The sequence below is a fragment of the Heteronotia binoei genome, chromosome 4 (genome assembly GCF_032191835.1).
Source record: "Heteronotia binoei isolate CCM8104 ecotype False Entrance Well chromosome 4, APGP_CSIRO_Hbin_v1, whole genome shotgun sequence".
Classification (NCBI taxonomy): domain Eukaryota; kingdom Metazoa; phylum Chordata; class Lepidosauria; order Squamata; family Gekkonidae; genus Heteronotia; species Heteronotia binoei.
The window spans coordinates 104,380,923-104,403,918 of record NC_083226.1 but is presented as its reverse complement, the minus strand read 5'-3'; the positions used below and the strand labels follow the sequence as shown (position 1 = coordinate 104,403,918).

General features: G+C 44.2%; 1 protein-coding gene across 1 annotated transcript in view; it reads left to right on the top strand.

Annotated features, from left to right (window-relative positions):
• The first annotated feature begins 9,362 nt into the window (after window positions 1-9,362).
• SLC25A46 (solute carrier family 25 member 46) overlaps window positions 9,363-22,996 on the top strand; it is a 29,940-nt gene continuing 16,306 nt past the window's right edge. The window contains exons 1-5 of the mRNA XM_060235623.1: window positions 9,363-9,742; window positions 14,515-14,557; window positions 18,194-18,251; window positions 18,506-18,583; window positions 21,264-21,364. Of these exons, the coding sequence (XP_060091606.1) occupies window positions 9,397-9,742; window positions 14,515-14,557; window positions 18,194-18,251; window positions 18,506-18,583; window positions 21,264-21,364 (626 nt within the window). The 5' untranslated portion in view covers window positions 9,363-9,396. The remainder of the gene's footprint in view (window positions 9,743-14,514; window positions 14,558-18,193; window positions 18,252-18,505; window positions 18,584-21,263; window positions 21,365-22,996) is intronic.

Sequence of the window (22,996 nt, the reverse complement as noted above, 5' to 3'; positions counted from 1 at the left end):
GTAGAAGAGACAAGCAAGCAATAGGAATGTACAGGTAGGACACTACTGTTACGCTTCCCCCAATTTGCATCCTGAGGCAATAGTTGTGTTCTCTAGTGAATTATGCAGAAATTGTTACTATATTAACATCAGGGCTTTTTTTGTAGCAGGAGCTCCTTTGTATATTAGGCCACACACCCCTGGTGTAGCCAATCCTTCAAGAGCTTACAAGGCTTTTCTTACAGGGCCTACTGTAAGCTCTTGAAGAACTGGCTACATCAGGGGTGTGTGGCCTAATATGCAAAGTAGTTCCTGCTACAAAAAAAAGCCCTGGTTAACAGTTCTTTTTTGTAGGAAAAGCCCAGCGGGAGCTCATGCATATTAGGCCACATCAACTGGCCTGGGAGCATGTGGCTGCCGCATGGTGGGTCAGGCCAACTGGAGCCCTAGCCAGACCAGGTGGAGCTCCGTTCCTGTGGGTTCCAGCAAGAAAAAAAATCTCTGATCATTAATAATACTTTATTATCATTATTTACCAGAGGATTTCATTTGTAGAGAACCATATAGCCATACCCCTCCCTTAATCTCTGTTTGGTTAGTTTTGCTACTCTTAGAGGAACCTTAACCCCACAGCAAGAACCTTTGTTAGCTGAATGTCAAAGACTAGAGTTGCCAAGTCCAATTCGAGAAATATCTGGGGACTTTGGGGGTGGAGCCAGGAGACATCGGGGCGGAGCCAGGAACAAGGGTGTGACAAGCATAATTGAACTCCAAGGGAGTTCTGGCCATCACATTTAAAGGGACTGCACACCTTTTTAAATGTCTTCCTTCCATAGGAAATAATGAAGGATAGGGGCACCTTCTTTTGGAGCTCATAGAATTGGACCCCATGGTCCAATCGTTTTGAAACTTGGGGGATACTTTGGGGAGAGTCACTAGATACTATACTGAAAGTTTGGTGCCTCTACCTCAAAAAACAGCGCCCCCAGAGCCCCCGAAACCTCCAGATCAATTCCCCATTATACCCTATGAGAATAGATCTCCACATAGAGAATAATGAAGTACTCAGCAGACTCCCCCCCCCCCATTTCTGGCAACACTGAAGGGGGATTGGCCTCTCTACTCACGAGTTGCTGCCAACTTCTTCAAAGTAACACAGACACCCCATCCCAAGAGGAATCCTTTCAATCAGCGACTGGAGCCTCCGGAGGCAGAAACGCACATGGTCCTCTGGGGGCGGAGCTCCCCCCCCCTCCGCCAGCTAGACTCCCCGAGGAGACGCCTGTGGCAGCTGGAGAGGGCGCAAGGACTATGAGTCCCAGCATGCACCTCGCAAAGGGAGGCCGGACTGGAGCGAATAGCAGGCTGGCGGTGGGTGGGTCTTTGTGACCCGGAGGAAGGGATAAGCCTAAAGCCTGCGAGGGAGGGAGGCAGGCAGGGAAAGAGACACCGCGCTGTTTCCCCACCCCCACCCCCCCGCTTCCACATTTTTGGAGAGCAGGGGAGGAGGCTGATAATCCAGGGGTCCCCTGGCAGGGCAGGGGGTTTGGGAAGCCTATCAAAGATAGCCCTTAATGTAGAACAAAAACTAAATTCTAAAAAAATCCTACTGAAAGAATTTACTATGGAACATTTCTCTGCCTTCCTCAGTTTTGTTCAGAACTGATACTCATCCCTCCAACAAACTCTCTCTTTAACCCTCGCACTGTCAAGAAAAGTAAAACTAATAAAGGTGTGTAATATATTATGCAGCTATATATGTAGTTTTAAAATGACACATACAACACATGCTAACACGCAGATAACATGGCTGCATAACAGACTAAATACTAACACTTCTTTTCAACTTCTCCATTGATATGATGACAAGGAAAAGATAGCAATAGAACATATCTAGCTAGGGTCAAGCCCAGTATTGTAATACACAAACAGATGGCTCTATACGCTTTGCAGACAGCTCCATCTGCTGTGCATTTATAGTAAGCATTTGCTCACCTTCAGGCTTTACTGAAAACTGATTCCTTGAATACACAGCAAGTTTCACTGGAATGTACACTGGGAATGAGCTAAAATCATAACCCTAAAGTTGCCATTGTGGCTTTCATAACATTATGGAACAATTTCAGCAGGTGGCAGGTTGCTGCACCAGAAAAGCCTTACATACCAAACTATTCCTATTGCAGGTAGAAGAAAACAGATTGCTAAATTGCTGCTGAGGTGAAAGGCGCTGCTATGTATTACCTTGTTGCCCTGGAGCTCTTAGAACTACCATCTGGGAAGTTGAGGAAGGGCAACATCAGTTCCAGCCCACTATTTTAGGAATTGCACCTATAAAAATAACATAGCTGATGACTAGCCCTATGGCATGCTGAATTTTTGCATAACAGAGGAATGATATACACTGTCTTTCTCCCCAAAGGGGACCTGAAGTGGCTTACATTATTCTCCTCACACAATTCTGTCATATAAGTTAGGCTACCTAATACAGCACAGTTTGTCAAGGCATGAAGTGAATACTTTAAACATTTTTTTTTCAATTATACCTGAGCCTCCTAACATATGTAGTGCAATCCTAACCATACCTACTCAGAAGAAAACTCAGTGGAGCATATTCTCAATGTGTTTTGAACTGCAGCCATAACTGCATACAACCAATAATCCCTGGTAGTGATAGTATTCAGATCTGCATATCAGATTTCAGTTTTATAAAATCACATATTTAAGACAGCAGTGAACTATTTCACCATGAGTTGTCATTGCCAAATAAAATGTTGGCATTTCTTTTTTAGTCTGACAGACCTATAAATGATTATTTTTTCATTTACATTTTTAAACAAAGTGTGAAAAGACATAGAAAATGTTAGCAAGAATATCAGTAATATTTTTGCTGCAGTAGAACTCATGCTATATTAACGAGCAAATTATCTTTCCTTGAAAGCTGTTTATTTGTCTTTGAGTACATGTACTGCATGTACTGAAGTGAATAATCCAAGTGACTGTAAAGAACTTCCTGAGAAATTATGCCTTGTATCATTAGGGCTAATCACACACTAAATAATGCAAGTAGTAGATAGGGGTGCCCTATCTTCATCAAGCAGCATTACAAATCATTCTCTAAATAACATCTGTGTTGCAAAACACACTTTCCCCAAACAATATGAAGCCTGCTACACCGGAAGCATAGGCTAACCCCCCTTTTTCCCCCTTAGGAAACATTTGGCATTCCTTCAGTGGGTGGATCCCTAGCCTCCCATCCGGGACTGTTGCCCTACTCCCCCATAGGAAAACATATGGCATTCATTTTTGTATGCACGGGTGTGTGGGGGGGGGCAGCTGTCACTTTGGAATGCGGCTTGATGAAGATAGGGCATCCCTATCTACTACTAATGCACTTTCAGTCCACTTACAATACACTTTCCAACTGGATTTTACTTGTGTGAACTGGCAAAATCCAGTTGGAAAGTGTATTGAAAGTGTATTATTGTGCGTGTGATTGCAGCCTAGGTGGGAGGGTATAGAAAAACCTCTTGAATGTCTATTAAATTTAAAACATTCTAAAATTGATTATAGGGGCCAGTTTAAATGTTATAACTGCTACAAATGTTTTGTGTGCTCCATGATGACCCAATAGTGTTATGGGGGGGGGGGGCTCTTACTTATATGTTCAGTGTTGATGTGTGCAACCAATATGTGGCACACACATAACTTCCTGGAATGCTACTATCTTAGCCTTTGAGCATGTATGGGAGGGAAAGGGGGAAATGCAACAAACTCAATTTCCCATCCTCTTTATTGAGTACTTTTGTATGACATTTTCCATCTATCTCATATAGGTAAAATGATGTCACATATTTAAAGGAAGCAAGGAGCAGAAGTAGCAATATACAGATATGATTTCCCTTATAGCATTTTTCCAGTCCCTGTAATTCTAAATATTGTAGTTCACAAAAGGAAGTCCAACTCTCCCCAAAGTGTGTTTATGGATGTTTTTATACCCCACTTAACTATAACAGGAAGAATACTGGGAAGGTATATATGTATGTATCTGTACACATATGCAAAAATGTGCAAGCAGGTTTTGGCACATAACTGCTGCAAGCAAACACCATGAACTCTTTGTCTCACTAATATTAATTTAATCAGACTGGTTGACTGCTTTTAATTATGAGAGGTCTGAAGTATCTTAGTTCCAAGGAACAACAGGATGAGAAATAAACTCAGGCATTCCTTTGCTTGGGAGGTCACAGCAGTTTTGGTACCAAGATCATCTTATACGCTCCCCCAACCCTCCACAAGATCACCTTTTATACTCTACATTAATTAAAGATTATTATATTAATTAAATGTATGAACAGGCACCCAGTTTTGTCATCACTACTATCATTATAGATCAGAATAGTCACTTTCCCCCTAACTGTACACTGAAAGGAAAACGTTTGGTTTCATAGCATCATTGTCCCTATCCCCTTACAACAACAGGTAATTTATAGTGTTCCTAAAACTAAGGCTGAAGCCACCAAGCCAGCTGTCAACCACCGTTACCAAGACCACAGTCGCTTTTAATCGGCTCGAGATCGAAAAGGGGAGAAAAGGCTACAAACTTAACCGAGAGCTGCTCTGAATCTCGCCTTTCTTCTCTGCTTCTCCCTGCTGAGAGGCAGCAACTTCCCCGGCCGTACTTACCCTTGGCCGGTGCTCGGCCCGCTCCGCTTCCTCCCTTTGGGGATCTAGTGCTGCAGCGGCGGTTGCTAAGGACGCAGCCAGGCCTGTCCTCCCCCGGCAGAGGGAGGGACTGGCGACTCTTCGCTGCTCTGGCGACAGTCGCCCTCGGGGGAGAGCTGGTAAAGGAGGAGATGGTTGACGTTGCTTTATTTGAGTCCCCTCTCTAGTTTGTTAACAGAGCCTTAAGTAGACAATGTCATAAGTGGCAGAAGTGGACGTCCGTACAGCACACCACACTCCATAGATGCAGTTCAACCCCCCTCTTCCCCTCCCCGCCCTCCATGGCACGTTTCGCTCAGTTTTTATTATCAATGGCTAAACTCTTTGACTCTTGATGCCTGATGTACTTTATGGACTTTAAGCAGGTACTGAAGACCAGACGATCTTGTTGAGAAAAAAGCGGTTTTGCGTTCCTGATAAACAGTGAGATATATGGATCTTCCCGCTCTAGTAATCTGTGGTGTGTTCAAATAATAACATTTTCTTAAAGGGGGGGGGGGATCTTTACTGATATCAACACCCCACTGTTCTGAAACGATCCTTTGGATCCTCTGAAATTGTCGAGATGGTCTGAACTTAAACACATTCAAATGAAAACCGAGCAAGATCAGAAGAAAAGGAAAATGGAAAATTCGGACGATCACCAGAACGCCCACGAGCTGCATCTGCTGAACTCCCCTTTTCCACCGTCGTTAAAGATGCAGCAGAACTCCTCTGCTTGGCATTCAGGCGCGAGATAACAGACACGCCCCAGACCAATAGGCCAGAAGACGTGAAAGAGGAAGAAGCCTCTTCCTTTGTTCCTGTCAGCCGGGTCTCGCGCCTGAATGCCAAGGGGCTGATCCCCAACCGACAGGCAAGCTGCATTTAAAGGAGAAAACTTTTAGTTGCAACCTGAGAGCCGGCAATACCAAGAGGCGTTTACCCCTCGGCGTTCAGGCGCCCGAGACCACCTCCAGCAACTGGCAAAATGCAATTAAAGGAGAAACCTTTTACTTCCTCCTTCACAGTGGGCAGTGGCAAAAGGCTTATGCCCCTCGGCATTCAGCCCCGAGAGACAATCCCCCCCACCCCCCGAAAACCCAGCAAGTCCCAATTAAAGCGGGAACCTTTTACTTCCTTTCAGCCAGGCTCCCGCACGTGAGCGCCAAGGAACTTATGCTGCCAAGACGTCATTCCGGCTCGCGAACCCACTATATAGCAGCTCGAGATTCAGACGCACCCAACCAACTCCTCTCCCTCTCCCCAAAGAAGTGAAAGGAGCAGCTGCCTTCACCACTTTGAGAAATCCAGAGGTTGGGTGCGTCTGAATCCTGAGTGGCTATATAGCCAATCAGGAGTCAGAGGCACCCAACCAAATCCTTCCCCTCTGCCCAAAGAAGTGAAGGGAGCTACCTTCTCACCACCTTAGGAAATTCAGAGGATGGGCGCGCCTGAATCCTGAGCGGATAGCCGCTGAGGATTCAGACTCACCCAACCAACTCCTTCTCCTCTCCCCAAGGAAGTGAAGGGAGCTGCCTTCACACCACTTTGGGAAATCCAGAGGTTGGGTGCTTCTGAATCCCCAGCGGCTATACCCCCCCACCACCACCACCTGGCAAGAAGCATTTAAAGGGGAAGCCTTTTATTTGCTACCTGACAGACAGCAATGTCCCTTGGCATTCAAGCAACCGAGATCCCTCTACCAGCTGGCATGATGCATTGAAAGGGGAAGCCTTTTACTTCTCTTCTGTCAATCGGGTCTCTGGTGCCTGAATGCCAAGGGGCTTATTCCCCTTGGCATTCAGGTGCACCAGACCCCCGACCAGCTAACCAAAAGCTATTAAAGGGGAAGCCTTATATTTGCTGCCTGTCAGCCGGGTCTTGCCCGCCTGAATGACCCCTGGCATTTTGGTGCGCAAAAGCCCACAGCCAGTGGTCAGAAGCTATTAAAGGGTATGTCTTTTACTTGTTTCTCTCAGTCAGGTCTCGCCTGTCTCAGTGCCATGAGGATTATGCCCAGGCCTGTAGCCACAGGGGGGCCTGTGGGGGCACTGCTCCCTTGTCGGAATGTCACACGACTCAGGGTTGATGTTCTCGCACCAGTCTATCCAGTCTGTGCTGCTCTTCTGACTGTCAGTGGCTGCGTTGTTTTATTTATATACATTATTCTTTACACAATCATTTACTAACAACGTGCAGAATGAAGCGACCGATGTTAACCTTAGCTTGTTACCCCAAATGCATATTCCAGGAAGGAGGTGAAAAGGGCAGCACATTCCGAGACCCTCAGTATTCTTGCGTAGGGCAAAGTACAGGAAGGCTTAAACCTGTCTTCTTAGTCTAAAGATGAAGTCAGGACAAGGTTGGCCAGGCCATTGCCCTTCCTTCACCCCCTGACTTCCAGGTAGGGCCCCCTCACTCCAGGGAGCCCTCCATGGGGGCAGCCTGTTTTGTTTTTGCCATGGCTGAGCCACCAAAGCAGCAGCAGTGGCAGCAGGAATCGGGAGAGTTGAGCAGGGCACAGTGCACTGCAGCAGCAAAAGCAGCAGGTGGAGAGGAAGGAGGCAGAGGAGTGGGAAGCAGAGGAAGTCCTGTGGAATGGACCAGGGAGGGAGGGCGGATGGAGCTGCTGGCTGCAAAGTGCTGGGATTGGGGGGAGAAGAAGGTGGAAGGAAACCCCCCCCCCACTTGCACACAAAGTGCAGTCCCTTCTTGACTCCAAAGTTTTAGGGTTGGCAGCCTTCTTGGCCACTTTCAGAGCCTCCAGCTTTTGCCCCTTCCCCAGAAAGCTTCTGAGAAGCGGCAAGCCGCACATTGCATGGGAAAGGGTGCCCCTGACTTTTAAAATCCTGGCTATGACCCTGATTATGATCCTTAGCATTTTGATGCACCAGACCCCATGAACAGCTGGCAAGATGCACTAAAGGTGATGCCTTGTACTTGCTTCCTGTCAGCTGGGTCTTGCGCTCCTGAATGCTAAGGGGCTTATGCCCCTTGGCATTCAGGTGTGTGACACTCCCCGACCAGCTGGCAAAAAAACATCAAAGGGGAAGCCTCTTACTTGCTTCCTGTCAGTTGAGTCTCACTCCTGAATCAGGTCAAGCTTTTGCAAAGAGGGTGGGGAACACAGCCACTCCTAATCAATCAGCAACAATCACCTTCAGCCCTTCACACAAACGCAGAAGTTTTCAGCAACTTCCCCAGCTGCTGAGCCACAAACCTCACCCTTGTAGCACTTCTCTGCTCCATCCCAGAGCTCTTTGAAATCTTAAATCATACGGGTATTTAAAATAGGATTTGTCATAGTTATCACTTGTTTGAAGGGGATGTACTAAAACTCGGAACAGTGCCTGTCCATAGACTATACACGCCTGCCCATAGAGAAAGCACACCTGCCCATAGGGAATAATCGGGACAACACTAGCCCATTAGTCTATCGGCAGGTGTTGTCCTTAGGCCAAGCCTAATTTCCCTTTTTCCCTATGGGCTAGTGTGGCCTCCATCATTCCCTATGGGCAGGTGTGCTTTCTCTACTGGCAGGCGTGTATAGTCTATGGGCAGGCGCTGTCCTTAGGACAAGCCTAATTTCCCTTTTTCATTATTGGCTAGTGTAATCTCCATTATTCCCTATGTGCAGGTGTGCTTTCTCTATTGGCAGGGGTGTATAGTCTATCGACATGGGGTGTCCTTAGGACAAATGTAATTTCCCTTTTTCCCTATCAGCTAGTTTGGTCTCTATTATTCCCTATGGGCAGGTGTGCTTTCTTTATTAGCAGGCATGTCTAGTCTATGGGCAGGTGCTGTCCTTAGGCCAAGCCTAATTTCCATTTTTTCCCTATAGGCAAATGTGGGAATTATTCCCTATGGGCAGGTGTGCTTTCTCTATGGGCATGCGTGTATAGTCTATGAGCAGGTCTGTCTTTAGGCCAAGCTTAATTTCTGTTTTTCTCTGTGGGCAAGTGTGGTCCCCATTATTCCCTGTGGGCAGGTGTGTATAGTCTACGCGCAAAGGGTGTCCTTAGGATGAGCTTAATATCCATTTTTCCCTATGGGCAAATGTGGTCCCAATTATTCCCTATGGGCAGGTGCTTTCTCTATGGGCAGGCGTGCATAGTCTATGCAGGTGTGTCCCTAGGCCAAAGCTTAATTTCCATTTTCCCCTATGGTCAAATGTAGACCCTATTATTCCCTAAAGGCAAGTGTGCTTTCTCTATGGGCAGGCGTGTACAGTCTATGGGCAGGCACTGTTCTGAGTTTTAGTATGTCCCGTTTGAGGTAGTCAGTTGGGAACTATGTATTGCCTTTAAAATATAAACCGTAGACACTTTTTTGCAGATGATTTTGAAATTCGGAATTATCGTGCCAATATTGACCTTGACTGTTTAAAGGAAGACAGATTTTGACAGTTTCTTTTAAAAAAAATGTTCCTAGCTGTTCTCATGATATCACGCCTAGAGGTCTACGCAAAATGCCAGACCTACAATAGGTGAACACACTCCTGGACATCTGGCAATCATGAGCGTTATTTTCTTTCCATCTTATCCTCAAAGGCCGAAGGGCTATGAAGTGTGCCCTACCTTTACACACTTTTCTACCTCCGCTGAGCAAAGGGCAAATTCACCCGAGAAGGAAGTAGGTGAAGAAAGAGAAAGCGGCCGCGGCAGGCCTGCCATATCATGTGACTTTGCTGGGCTGCGGGTTGACTTCCGGAGGATGGGAATTACTTCTGGTTCGAACCCGGAAGTGGAGGCCGAGGACGGAGCGGTGGGTGTTTCGTGCTGCTGTTACCCATTAGCGGTTGGGCTCTCTTTGCTGGGCTCGATGCATCCGCGGCGCCCTGAAGGCTTCGACGGCCTGGGCTACCGGGGCGGCCGGGAGGAGCAGGGAGGCTTCGCGGCCAAGCCGGACCTAGGCCATTGGGTCAGCACCCCGCCTGACATCCCCGGTAGCCGCAACCTGCACTGGGGGGAGAAAACCCCGCAGTTCGCCGCCGGGACCCCACTAGGGGCTGCCGGGCTCAATGAAGACATTTATTCTGGAGCTGCCGGCGCCAGTTCTGGTACGTAAAGGGAGGAGGGAGCGCCGAGTGTTGGGTAGGCATGTCTAGTCTTTGGAAGAAGAGGACAAAAAATACGTACAGGTGAAGATTGGCTGAGTGCAACGGATGCCCCCGAGCCTTAGAATTGAGCTTGCCAACGGACCCGGTTATAGGGAGTTGTTTCTGATAACTGTAAACCCCTGCAGCTATAAAAGCCTGCTTTAGAGCCCCCCCTCCTTTTGATATGTTGATTCAGGGTGCTAGTTCTGGAATTTCTTGGTCTGGAGTGTGCATTCCCTACCCTACGTATATTTTGATATTCTTCTTCCAGTTTAGGGCACTGGAATGCAGAGAACTCCTGACATGCAGGGACCCCTGGCACGTTCCAGATAATTCAGTGGCTTTCTTCCCCTTCAAATTCATGTGTAGATGTACAGTTATTAAAATAATTTGTGTTAATTGTAGAAGAAATGTGACTCCTAAGCACTTCCATGCAACTTATTTTCTGTGGGGAAATCAGTCCAGAAGCATTATTTTTGCTCCTAAATAACATACCCTTGATATATTGGAAGACAGGAAAATGTTAAACAATCTACAATACCATTCCTAAACAAGCTGGACTATAAATATGAACATCTCTGAAATATTTATGTGTGTTTTAAAATGGACTTGTAAGTTGGGTCTTGCTGAAGAACTGTTCACTTTATGGGGCTCTCATTAACAGTGTTTCAGAAGATTGATCATTTGTGCAACAGAAGTTGGGATGTAAATACTACTTTCTTGGCATACAAAGAGATCTGTCTAGCTCATTTTTGAGTGACCAACCAGTTGCTTCCATATGTAACAACAAACCAAAATATGATAGCAATAGCTGTCCTCTGCTGCTTGTTTTCAGCGTCTGGTGGTAGTGTTGGTAACAATAATTTCATTATTAAACTTATATTCCTTATATACAGACCAGTCAGTCTTATGTCAATATTGGGAAAGTTGGTGTAAACTGTTGTTAAAGAGAGAATTAGTAGGCATAATGATGAGGAAGACTCAGCATGGGTTCTGTAAGGGAACATCTTGTCTCACTAACCTGTTAGAGTTAAGAACATAAGAGAAGCCATGTTAGATCAGGCCAATGGCCCATCCAGTCCAACACTCTGTGTCACACAGTGGCAAAAAAATTTATATATATATACATACACACACACACACACTGTGGCTAATAGCCACTGATGGACCTCTGCTCCATATTTTTATCTAAACCCCTCTTGAAGGTAGCTATGCTTGTGGCTGCCACCACCTTCTGTGGCAGTGAATTCCACATGTTAATCTCCCTTTGGGTGAAGAAGTACTTCCTTTTATCCGTTTTAACCTGTCTGCTCAGCAATTTCATCGAATGCCCACGAGTTCTTGTATTGTGAGAAAGGGAGAAAAGTACTTCTTTCTCTACTTTCTCCATCCCATGCATTATCTTGTAAACCTCTATCATGTCACCGCGCAGTCGACGTTTCTCCAAGCTAAAGAGTCCCAAGCGTTTCAACCTTTCTTCATAGGGAAAGTGTTCCAGCCCTTTAATCATTCTAGTTGCCCTTTTCTTTGAGAGGCTGAACAAACATGCAGACTAGGGGGATCCAATAATAAGAAGATATTGTATCCCGCCCTATACTATACATTCTTGCCAATAGAAAAAGCACACCTGTCCATAGGGAATAATGGAGACCACACTTGCTCGTAGGGAAGAAGGGAAATTAGGCTTGCCCTAACGACAGCGCTTGCTCATAGACCATACCTGCCTGCCAATAGAGACAGTGTACAAATGCAATAAAAAAGGCCAACGCTATGCTGGGGATTATTAGAAAGGGAATTGAAAACAGCCAGTATTATAATGCCCCTGCATAAATTAATGGTGCAGCCTCATTTGGAGTACTGTGTACAATTCTGGTCACCCCACCTCAAAAAAGGTATTATAGCACTAGAAAGAGTCCAGAAAAGGGCAACTAGAATGATTAAAGGGTTGGAACACTTTCCCTGTGAAGAAAGGTTAAAGTGCTTTGAGCTCTTTATCTTAGAGAAACGTCAATTGAGTGGTGGCACAATAGAGGTTTAGAAGAGTATATGTGGGATAGAGAAGGTAGAGAAAGAAGTACTTTTCTCCGTTTCTCACAGTACAAGAACTCATGAACACTCAATGAAATTGTTGAGCAGTCGGGTTAGAACAGATGAAAGGAAGTACTTCTTCACCGAAAGGGTGGATAACTCATGGAATTCACTGCCACAGGTGGTGGTGGCAGCTACATGCATAGACAGCTTCAAGAGGGGATTGGATAACCATGAAGCAAGGTCCATCATTGGCTGTTAGCCACAAGGTATAGATGGAACTCTCTGACTGGGACAGTGATGTTCTGTATTCTTAGTGCTGAGGGGGGTGGTCAACAGTGGGAGGGCTTCTAGTGTCCTGGCACCTGGTGGGTTTTTTGGGAGGGGGGTTGGCCACTGTGTGACAGAGTGTTGGACTGGATGGGCCATTGGCCTGATCCAGTATGGCTTCTCTTATGTTCTTAAGGCAAATGTGGTTAGACTGACTGTGATTGGCTCAAGGTCACATAATAAATTTCATGACTGAGAACAAAATATTCAAAAATAGTTGCTCTAATTGCTTATACAGATGAATTGTAAAGCTTCACTAACAGAAGAAATCCAAGATAGTTGTTTGGAAATACCCTTATGAATGTGCATTTTGTAAGCTAATGCAAAGCCAATTTCATTTCATTTTTTGGATTTGTATCCTGTCCTCCCTGTGAGCAGGCTCAGGGCGGCTAACAACCATTAAAACAATAAGAACAGCAAACATAAAACAATTAAGATTTCTATACAATAAATAATCAGTTAAAAATTACATAATCAATAAGCAACAACATCACCAATACTATCCAGAGATCTCAACAGGTATGGCACTAACAGTATTAAAGCAATAATGTTGGCCAGGCCTGTCGGTTCTGTAGCAACTAGATAGTTGTCTCCCATATTATTCGTTGAATGCAAAGCAGAATAGTTCAGTCTTGCAAGTCCTGCAGAACAAAGGGAGGTCCTGCAGGGCTCTGATGTTGTCTGGTTGTGCATTCCACCATGTGGGAGCTGCCATGGAGAAGGCCCTGGCCCTGGTGATACTCAGCCAGGCCTCCTTTGACCTGAGGATCACCAGAAGATTTTGGGTGCCTGTGCACAGTACTTTCTGGGGCACATGTGGGGAAATGTGGTCCTGAAGGTAGGCAGGTCCCAGGCCATATAGGCTTTAAAGGTCAATACCAGCATTTTGAAACAAATCAGGTATGCTGCAGGCAGGGCTGGCACTAAGGGTTCTGATGCTAGAGGCAGACCCCTGCGCCGTGCCCCTCCCCCCCATCCAGCTCACTTTGTGGGGTTTTTTGCACGTGCATAGCGCACATGCCACAATGACATCACTAAAAGTGACGTCATCATGAGGGGGATTCAGGAACGGCGGGCGGTGCACGAGAGTGCTGCTGCCCTGACGCTTTTCCCCTGCACTAGTTTCTAAAACGCAGCCAGCAGCTTTTGTAGTTTCTAAAACGCAGCCAGCAGCTTTCAGATTGAAAGCGGCCGGACGCCTTTAAAACAGTGCACTTTTCGGAGAGCACAGTGATTTAAAGGCACCCAACCGCTTTTAAGCCGAAAGTGGACGGGTGCCTTTAAAACATTGTGCTCTCCAAAAAGCACTGTGTTTTAAAGATGCCCGACCGCCTTCAAGCGAAGACAGATGGGTGCCTTTGTAACATTGCGGCAAGCAAGTGCGGGAAGGCAATGGGTGAGCAAGTGCGGGGAGCTGGCAGCGGGCATGAGGAGGCTACTGGCAAGTGCGAGGAGGTGGCGGGCGCAGGGAGAGGGGTGCCTCATGGTGCCCCTAAGCAGCAGCCTACTTGGCCAACTCCCACATGTCGGGCCTGGCCGCAGGCAGTGCAGTGCAGTGCTTTTCATGTTAATAACATGAAAATAGCTCTAGTATCAACCTGGCTGCCACATTCTGCACCAGCTGCAGCTTCCAGATTTGAGATAAGGGCAGCCCCATGTAGAGGGCATTACAGTCGTCCAGTCTTGAGGTAACCATAGCATGGATCACAGTCACCATGTTGCTGTGTTCAAGCAAAGGAACCAACTGCCTTATCTGCCTAAGATGATAAAAGGCTGATGTGGCAGTAGCTGCTAGCTGGGCCTCCATTGTCAAAGAAGGCTCCAGGAGTATCCCCAGGCTCTAATGCCAAAGGCACCCCATCAAAGGTCGGTAGGGGGATCTCTCCTCCCAGACTGCTACGACATAGGTACAGGACCTCCATCTTCATCACATTCAATTTCAGTCGACTCTGCCTGAGCCACTTCATCATGGCTTGTAGTGCCAGGTCCAAATTTTCTGGAGCGCAGCTGGACTGGACATCCATCAGTAGATAAAGCTGGGTGTTATCCACATACTGATGGCACCCTAGCCCATGTCTCCGGACACTCTGAACACATAGATGTTAAAAAACATTGGGGAGAGAGCTGTCCCTTGAGGCACACCACATATAAGTGGGTGCCTCCAGGACGATTACCCTCCTAGTGCTGCCCTTTGGCCCTGACCTTGAAGAAAAGAGGCAAGCCATTGAAGGGCAGCATAGGCTACATGTCTCTGTGTTCTACTGTATAATGCATGAAGGCAAGCACTTAGTAAGATTGTTTGTATTAGTATTTGCTACTCTCTTTTTGGTGTTTATTTTAAAATAAACATTAGCATTTATGTATGTGTTTTTCAGAACAGTTGAATAGGTTTGCAGGCTTTGGGATTGGTCTGGCAAGGTAAGATTTCTGTTTATTAAATGTTTCATTGATAATGTTGCATTTTCTGTAATCATTGCTATGTGCATGTTAAAGAGTACCCAGCTTGCTGGGGGTAAAGTATAGATCAGGGGTGGCCAACGGTAGCTCTCCTGATGTTTTTTTTGCCTACAACTCCCATCAGTCCCAGCCAGCATGGCCAATGGTTGGGGCTGATGGGAGTTGTAGGCAAAAAACATCTGGAGAGCTACTGTTGGCCACCCCTGGTATAGATGACTGGGGAAGGCAATGGCAAACCACCCTGCAAAAAGTCTGCCATGAAAACTTTGTGATGCGATGTCACCCAGTCAGAAACAACTGGTGCTTGCTCAGGGGACTACCTTTACCCTTTTTAACCTTTTATGTTAAAGAATTGCATACAACTACAGACTGAAATGGAATTCCTGGAGATTGCTGCCTATCTTCAAAACAGAGTAGTAATAATGTAGTACTGTTAAAGTTATAAACATGCTAGCTATAGTTATAACCAAAATTAACATGAATATACTACAGTTCATTTGAAATACAGTTGTCAGAAAGATACAATATAGTGGAACTTGTATCACAGAAACCAGGGAGATGATAGGAACAAACAAGGCAAATGCAGCTCTTGAGTTTCAGGGGCCAGCTTCTCTTTGGTTGAATTGTGAAACAATCACAGAGTTCCACAAAAACTCAAACTTGAGGCGAGGACCTCTGCCACCTCTTTGTTGCTGCAGTAGGTAATTTCTACTCATCCTAACAAGCAGTTGACTGGCATTGAATCAGCATGGGGGGAAAGCCTGCAGTATGCCAGTACAATGAAAGAAGCATTGCATTTTGTGAGACACATAGTGTTCTCCATTGTTAAACAGTATGTGAATAAGGGGCCAGTAACAGATCAGGATTCTTCTTGTTTAGTTCTGTGTCACAAATTAAATGAAGCTGCTGAGACTTCAATTTTCTGTATTTATGGGGCTTGTGGGCTGTGTGGCGTTTGTTTGCTTGTTTTAATGTGACTGAAATTTTCAGTGGAGCTAAGCTCAAGCCCCATATATTTGCTGGACATGAAGTGGGTTTGCTGGACAAGTAGTGAGTTTGGTGAACTGTGATAAGTTTACCTACCTAGCACACTTGCCACTGAAATCCCCCTACCCCAGGTGTTGTTCTGTGAGTCATGCTTCAAGACCAGAAGTAAGCCCAGATTGCTGAAGGAAGAAGCAGGAATTTTATTCTACTCTAAATGCCCTACTACCCTAGCCACCTCTACAGTTGTGCAGTATCACCCACAATGTGAGATGTGTCTTCCCACCATCACATCTGGTATTCATAGCTGCAATGTACCTTCCCTTGTTGGCCATCTTGGGCAAATATTGTAAATTGTTCTTTCATGCTAAACTTCTGATTTGACTTATTGATCCAGCTATAATGGCAAGTGTTTTCCTCTGTGCTGAAAAGGATATTATTCTGCTCCAAAAGAGCAGGTATGTACCCCAGGAGTGTGTTGCTTGATCTGGTATTGCTACTTGATGCTCAGGTAGCATTAATGAGGAAGAGTGTCAGTGTTTTGGTATACTGTACTGTTTATATTACTGTAAAACAGGGTTTCCCAAACTTTTCTTTCCCGTGGCCCGGTTATATTTACACTTCTCCTTTGTGGCCCACTAAAATTTGGGGGTGGAGCCAGGAGACTTTGGGGGTGGAGCTGGAAGACAGGAATTACATCATTTCCTGTGGTGTCAAGGACCAAGTAATGTCACTTCTGGGGCACACTGAACCAAAACTTCACCTTTTCCTGTGATGTCACTTCCAGGGCATTCCCCCAAACCTGCCTCTTCTTCGGAAGTAAATTCATTTTCAGAAAAATCTTTCTGAAACTCATGCTGAGCCAAAAGGGGGGGGGAGTGGGCAGTCCTCTCTTTTCACCCCAACACCTGCATGCACCTATCTGTTTGTGTATTCTTCTCCAGCTTGCAAGCACTCCTAGTGCCCATGTTCAGTTGCCTGCACCACCTACACATCCCTTCCTCGACAGCACTGGCCAGTGTATGCGGTTGGGAGTGCTGTTGCCATTGCCATCAGGAATGCCAGCACTATGTACCACCCACACTGGGCCCTGGCAGCTGCTCTACCTCAAAATATGCTGACATATTTAGTAGGCCCTTCCTTCAGCTGCTACTACTGGAACCCTGCCTCAAGCTACAATCAAGCTTGCTTGGTTTCAAGAAAATCTTTTGACAGCTATTTTTCATACTTGAATCAATTTCAAGTTATATGAAGTTCATACAAGCTTTTCTGCAGTTATCCCAAAAAGGATATTTATGAGGGACTTGCAGCTTTTTACTGGCTGTGTTTCCCATGCTTTTAAAAGCAACCTGTTGTGCAGATACTTAGCCAGTGAACTACTTTCATTCTTTTTAATATCTACAGGAGGAGTTTAATTTTAGTGTCAGACAGCTGTTAAAAGCAGGACCAGTAAAATGGTGCCAAGTTCATAGTATCTCCATCTCTTCCAGTGCTGTTGAAATATACTGCAGTAATCTCCAATAATCTCTTTCTGCCCCACAGCTCTTACTCTCACTCACTCACACACAGATACCTCATAGAAGACCACTTGGCTACAACTGGGGGTGCCAGCTTTTCATTGGCGGAGCTCCTATATCTGCAATAACAGTATGATGAACAGAAAAGTTTCTTCCAGTAAAAATGGAAGGAAAGAAAGAAAAAGGGAAAGAAATGGAAGGAAAGGAAAGAAAGATATGGAAAGAAAGAACATAAAGGTATGAGGAGTCATGTTGGATCTGGCCAGTGGACTATCCAGTCCAAAATTCCCTCATACAATGCCCAAAAAGCACCAGAATGTCCACCAGTGGGGCCAGGGCACTAGAAGCCCTCCCGCTGTTGCTTCCCCACCCTCAGCACCAAGAATACAGAGAGAGCATGTATTCCCTCTCCTTTGCTCCTTCTCCTTTCTTTCTTTCCCTGCAAGTGATGCTCTGTCTGTATTCTTGGTGCTGGTGGGGAAGCAACAGTGGGAGGGCTTCTAATGCCCTGGCCACACTTCCCCCCAAAGTCTCCTGGCTCCACGCCCAAATTTTAGTGGGTCACGAAGGAGCAGTGTAAAATAACCAAGCCACAGGAAAGAAAAGTTTGGGAAACCCTGTTCTAGAGCATTCACCTGGCTGTATCTTGAATTTTCTGCTAGACAGCAAAAGCATTTTCATTTTAAAATGCTGGGATTTAGGTGGAATTTTGTGAACCTGCTCTTTTAATACTCATGTGGCTATTAGTTGGGATGCTGCCTTTACTATTGGTCATTTTGACCTGCTAGTTATGTTTTAGGTGTCTTTAATATTATTTTGAGGTATTAAGTACAGTGCTTCAATAAAGAGGCAACTCGGAAGTATTAGAAGTTAATATGAAGATGTTATTTAACATGAAATGGTCTCTAAGTTGTTTTAATAGTTTTGTAAAGATTAACAATTTAACTTTTACTCGTATGCAAATTAATATATTAAAAATGTTAATCTTGAGATTTCTAAAGTTTATTAAATAATAAGTGTAGTTTAGTAAAGGAAAAGATAGATTTGTATGAGAGTTGGTGACACTTCAATAAATTTTGAAATTATTTTTCCAAAGTTTGTTTACAGAGAATGTGCTGGCCCATCCTTGTATTGTTCTGCGTCGACAGTGCCAGGTAAATAGTTCAAATTACTGTCGCTCATTTGTCTGTTTATCAATTTAATACTGAACTTCCATTACATTTAAAATTCTATATTGGTTTGACCATGGATTTTTTTTCTTGTAGTTAAAAGTGGTACGGTATCTGGCTTTACTTTAACAGTAATGATTTTTAGGGAAATGATCAGGGTGATATTGATCAACAGTGGTAGTAATGATGTATGAAAATGCAGCTAACAATTTTTAAAATCTAGTATATTCTTTTAACAGGTTAATTATCATGCCAGGAATTATCATCTCACTCCGTTTACTATTATCAACATCATGTATAGCATCAATAAGGCCCAGGTTAGTGTTTAATCTCAAACAGCAATAATTTTTCTTACATAAAAGGTATTAGTTGAAAACGGAAAGTGTTTAAAGGACAGTGAAAGCATACTAGTTATTCATTGCTCTAAGCCTGTTTTCTTTCATGGTTTTCTGTTTTTGGTAAATACAAGTAACAATCCTAATATGGAAATACTACACAATATGGAAAATATGTCTAATAAAACCATTTTCAGAATATGATCTTGAATAATAAATTCAAGATACTAAAGTTTAAGCCACTTAGGGAAAACAGGCCCATTATGGATCCTTTTGCTGAACATCAAATATTGCAATATTTGAAATACCATAACAAAACCCAAAAAAGGTTAATGTTTTAATGCCTTGGTTTGTCTCCTGTAGTCTTTTCCAGACTATAGCAAAGGGCACTTCCATGGGGGGGGGGGAGGGCTGCTACTGCCCTTCCCATAACAAATCTTCACTTAACAGTATGTGCTATTGGTTAGGAGCAGAATTTAGAGAAGACTTAGTGAGCTGAAATGTCAGTTGGGAAAGTCTTACTCTGGTCATGGAACTTGTAGGATCCAAACTATTGTCTTTAAATATTAAAAACATAATCACTAGGTGTGGTAGTGGGTATATGTGTGTGGCCATGTAGCCTGTACACCACTTTCTGAGTTAGTCCTATATTAATTCAGTTTTTAATAGTTATAGTTATTTGTCTGTATCCCACAAGACCCATAAGTACATGCTGCATTCAGACTTAAGATAAACCACTATTAATAAAGCAGTTTGGTAGGGTGCTAAACCTAGATTTCTTATTATATCATGATTTTTAAAATCCCTCTTTGTTTAAGTAGCATTGCCTTCTTAGCCTCCTGGACACAGTCAGTTGCACAGAACAGCAGACGGACCTAGCTATACTACAGCATACTGATTTCCTGGACATACCCTCCTCCTTCCTTTTGTCCTCTCTTGCTTTTTAAAGAAAATGTATATGTCTACTCTTCAAGATTTCAGCTCAGGGTGACTCACAAGACTAAACAAGATAAAATCATTAAACTTAACAACCATTAGAAAGAGTAACAAATAAATGCTCAGTGCTTGGGTTTCCCTCTTTCTCTGTAAGGCTTTTCCATCCTCTTCCTAGGAGAAATTGAAAAGATAGCAGAACAAAACATCTTGCTTAGTTATATGCTTTTATTCAGTTTGCCAAAATATGCAACAAAAGATCCCCACATGGCATGAATGCAGTTAAAAGAAGAATAAATGTGAAGAAGAATAAATGTGGCGAGAAAGGGAGATGATGGTGATGGTGGACACTTGGCTTCGCCAAGAGTGGCCTAGATCTCCAAGGAGGTTTGGCTTGTCCTGGGCTTCTTTGACCATTTGCTTCCCATTTATTAGAGTTAGTAGTGAGTGAACTGCATAAGTAATGATGTAAGAAGGCAGAAAAAGCAAGAGAGCTTAGAGCTTTCATGCAGGTGGGAAAGAAGCATCAAGATGGCTCTTACATATAGTTGTAGGCTGCTACATGCATTTTTTCCTTGGAGGTTTGAAATGTGCCAAACCTTCACTCTGAGTTTTAAAAGTCCCCCCCCCCCCCGCCCTTGCAGAGACTTACCATCTCCTTCTCTGGCTCTCCATACAACAGACACCTTGTGAGGTAGGTGGAGCTGAGAGCTCTGAGAGAACAGTTCTCAGAGAGTTATGACTGGCCCATGGTCACTCCAGCAGCTGCATGTAAAGGAATGGGGAATCAAACCCAGTTCTCTAGATTAGTCTGCTGCTCTTAACCACTACACCAAACTGGCTCTTTGAGGGAGGTAGCCATGTTGACTATGTGCTGACTGGAAGAGCTGGGAGAAAGCTGCAAGGTAATGGTAATTCTATAAAGATCTGTAACTTCCTAAGCTTGAGGCGCCTGTCCTAGTTTAACATCCAACAGGCTACAGATTTGCATTGTACCAATTTATTTTGGATCCATTGCTCAATCTGATGTTGGGCTAAAAGTATGCTTGTGAACATTTTATTTTTAATACTTTATAGCTTTTGATGCTGGTAGGTGTTTTCTGTACCACAAAGACCTCCACCATCTCAGACATGCTATTTTAAAAGAAGCCCCAGGAGAAGGAAGGTCGGCAGTTGACAAACTGCTATTCCTTCACGGGCACACAAGGCAATAAACTGTCGCCATGGTGACCAAGCGCTGGGCAGCGGGAGACAGAGGCATGGCCTCAGATCCTGGAAGGAAAGTTGGGAGTCCTGACCCTTCCTGCAGGCAATTCCTTACAAAGGTCAGGTGGTGGCGGCACATTACCAGAGAGAGAAAATAGCCTTTCTAGGAGCTGTGAAAGCCTTGGAGGGCAGGGTGGAATAGGGCCTGCAGCCAGAGCAGACCTGTTCCACTAAAGATGGTCAATCTTTCTAACAAACAGCAATTTAAACCACATTTATCATGGCATATGAAGAGAGCTAATGTTGTATTATTTTGCATTAGAGTCCAGTGGAAATCTTTTGTTTTAACCATTTTGAATCATTGTTTAACCTAAAACCTGATTCCTGCCTTTCAGTTTTACAGTACAAATTTTACTTTAAAGCTCTGTTTAGAAATTATGTTTTTTAGTGGATGTTAACACTTCAGAGAACTGAACTTAAGATCTGATTCAAGTTGTATGTAACTGAATATCATACATTGCAGGGCCCAAAAGCTCTTTGGAAAGGAATGGGAAGCACTTTCATTGTTCAGGGCATAACCCTTGGAGCAGAAGGGATCCTCAGTGAATTCACACCTCTGCCAAGGTACTGTCAGTTCACCTTTCTTATGCTTTTGTATTTTTTAGTATTCCTTGGAAAAGGTCTAAGAAATGTACTTAAAACTCCACAGTATGTGAGTAAGTCTCTTGTATGTGTAAATACACTGTGATTTGCATGTGTGTAAATACTCTATGATGGTGCTCTACAGATGTTACATTGTATTTGTTTGCATAACTTTGCTAACCACATGCTTCAGAGCGCGGTATGTGTAATCTCCATGTCACATTAAGTGGGGAGTGTGTGGATTTTCTATACAGGTACAGCATATGTTAACACAGAAAAGAACCCTTCTGAAGGGCTCCTGTTCTCTGTGATCTGAATTCTAAAGTTCTGTCTGCAGAGGGCTTCAGTTGCTAACACAGTGAAAGACTGATGAAGGTGGGCAGCCATATTGGTCTGAAGCAATAGAACCAACTAGTTAGAGTCCAGTGGCACCTTTAAGACCAACAACGTTTTTTTTTTTTTCAGGGCTCACACCTGGAATAAAAATCCATCTTAAAGGTGCCACTGGACTCGATAACTAAGTTGTATTGAAAAACTATATCTATTATATTCAGGTAGTGTCAGTGAAAACAGTATGTAGGTTGTTACATGGATGACATCATTGGAAGTTTGATAGATGGTAGGGAAAGAGAAAGCTTCTATGAGAATATGACACTACCTTATACAGAGCTAATTAAATTAAATTCCCCATCCTGCACTATTAAAGTAAGTATGGGGTAGCCAGCCCTTCCACTTTTATCTTTGCATTGCAGAGAAAGGTGGAGGTTCCTGGCAGGAGGAAGAGATTTCCTTTATAATTTCACCTTTGAAACATTCTGCCCCCCTATTGATGCACCTGCAAGTTTGATTTTTGTACTGCTCAAATTAACAGATGAACAATTGGCATGTCTCAGTGTTTCAGAGTGAAAACTTGGACCTTAAATGACCATTGTCTCTGGCCACTGTCTCTGCCTATTAAGCTGAGCCATTTTACCTAATAAGTAGCTCTCTCATGATTACCAGACATATTATTCAGGATTGCTAAATAACACTTAGCCTGTTCTACCTTAAAGATGTTCATTGACTTGGCAGTGATACTTTGAGATCAGATGGTGGTCAGGGATGCATTGTCAGGTGGCAGGTAATAAAATAACTCCCCATCTTTGAATTAAGATTGTTACAATGAATCTGAATTAATGGTTTCATTCATAAGATGCATACTTGGTATTCTACCACTTTACTGACTTCCAGGTTCAGAGGGAATATGTTGGCAGGTCATATAAGTGATGGACATGTTGACCAATCAAAAGGGGGTTGTGGCAGATTGTGCTTTGAAAGCTCTTAAGTGCTATAAACATGTGACAGAGTGTGAAGGGTTAGTGTCTCTCAGAACCAGAGAGCCTTTGAGTGACAACCTGCTCAAAAGGATAGTATCAGTTGAGAAGAAGAGTTGGGAACTGACCACTGAAGAGAACTCAGTTTAGCACTGACTGAGGACTGGGAAAGTGGCAAGGAGAAGTGGAAGGATCACTGAAGACCCCATTTGGGCTAGAAAACAGGACGGAGCTACTAGGTTAGAGAAGTAATTCCCTGCTGAAAAGGGAGATAGCTCTAAAGAGTGGAGAGATCCCTGGT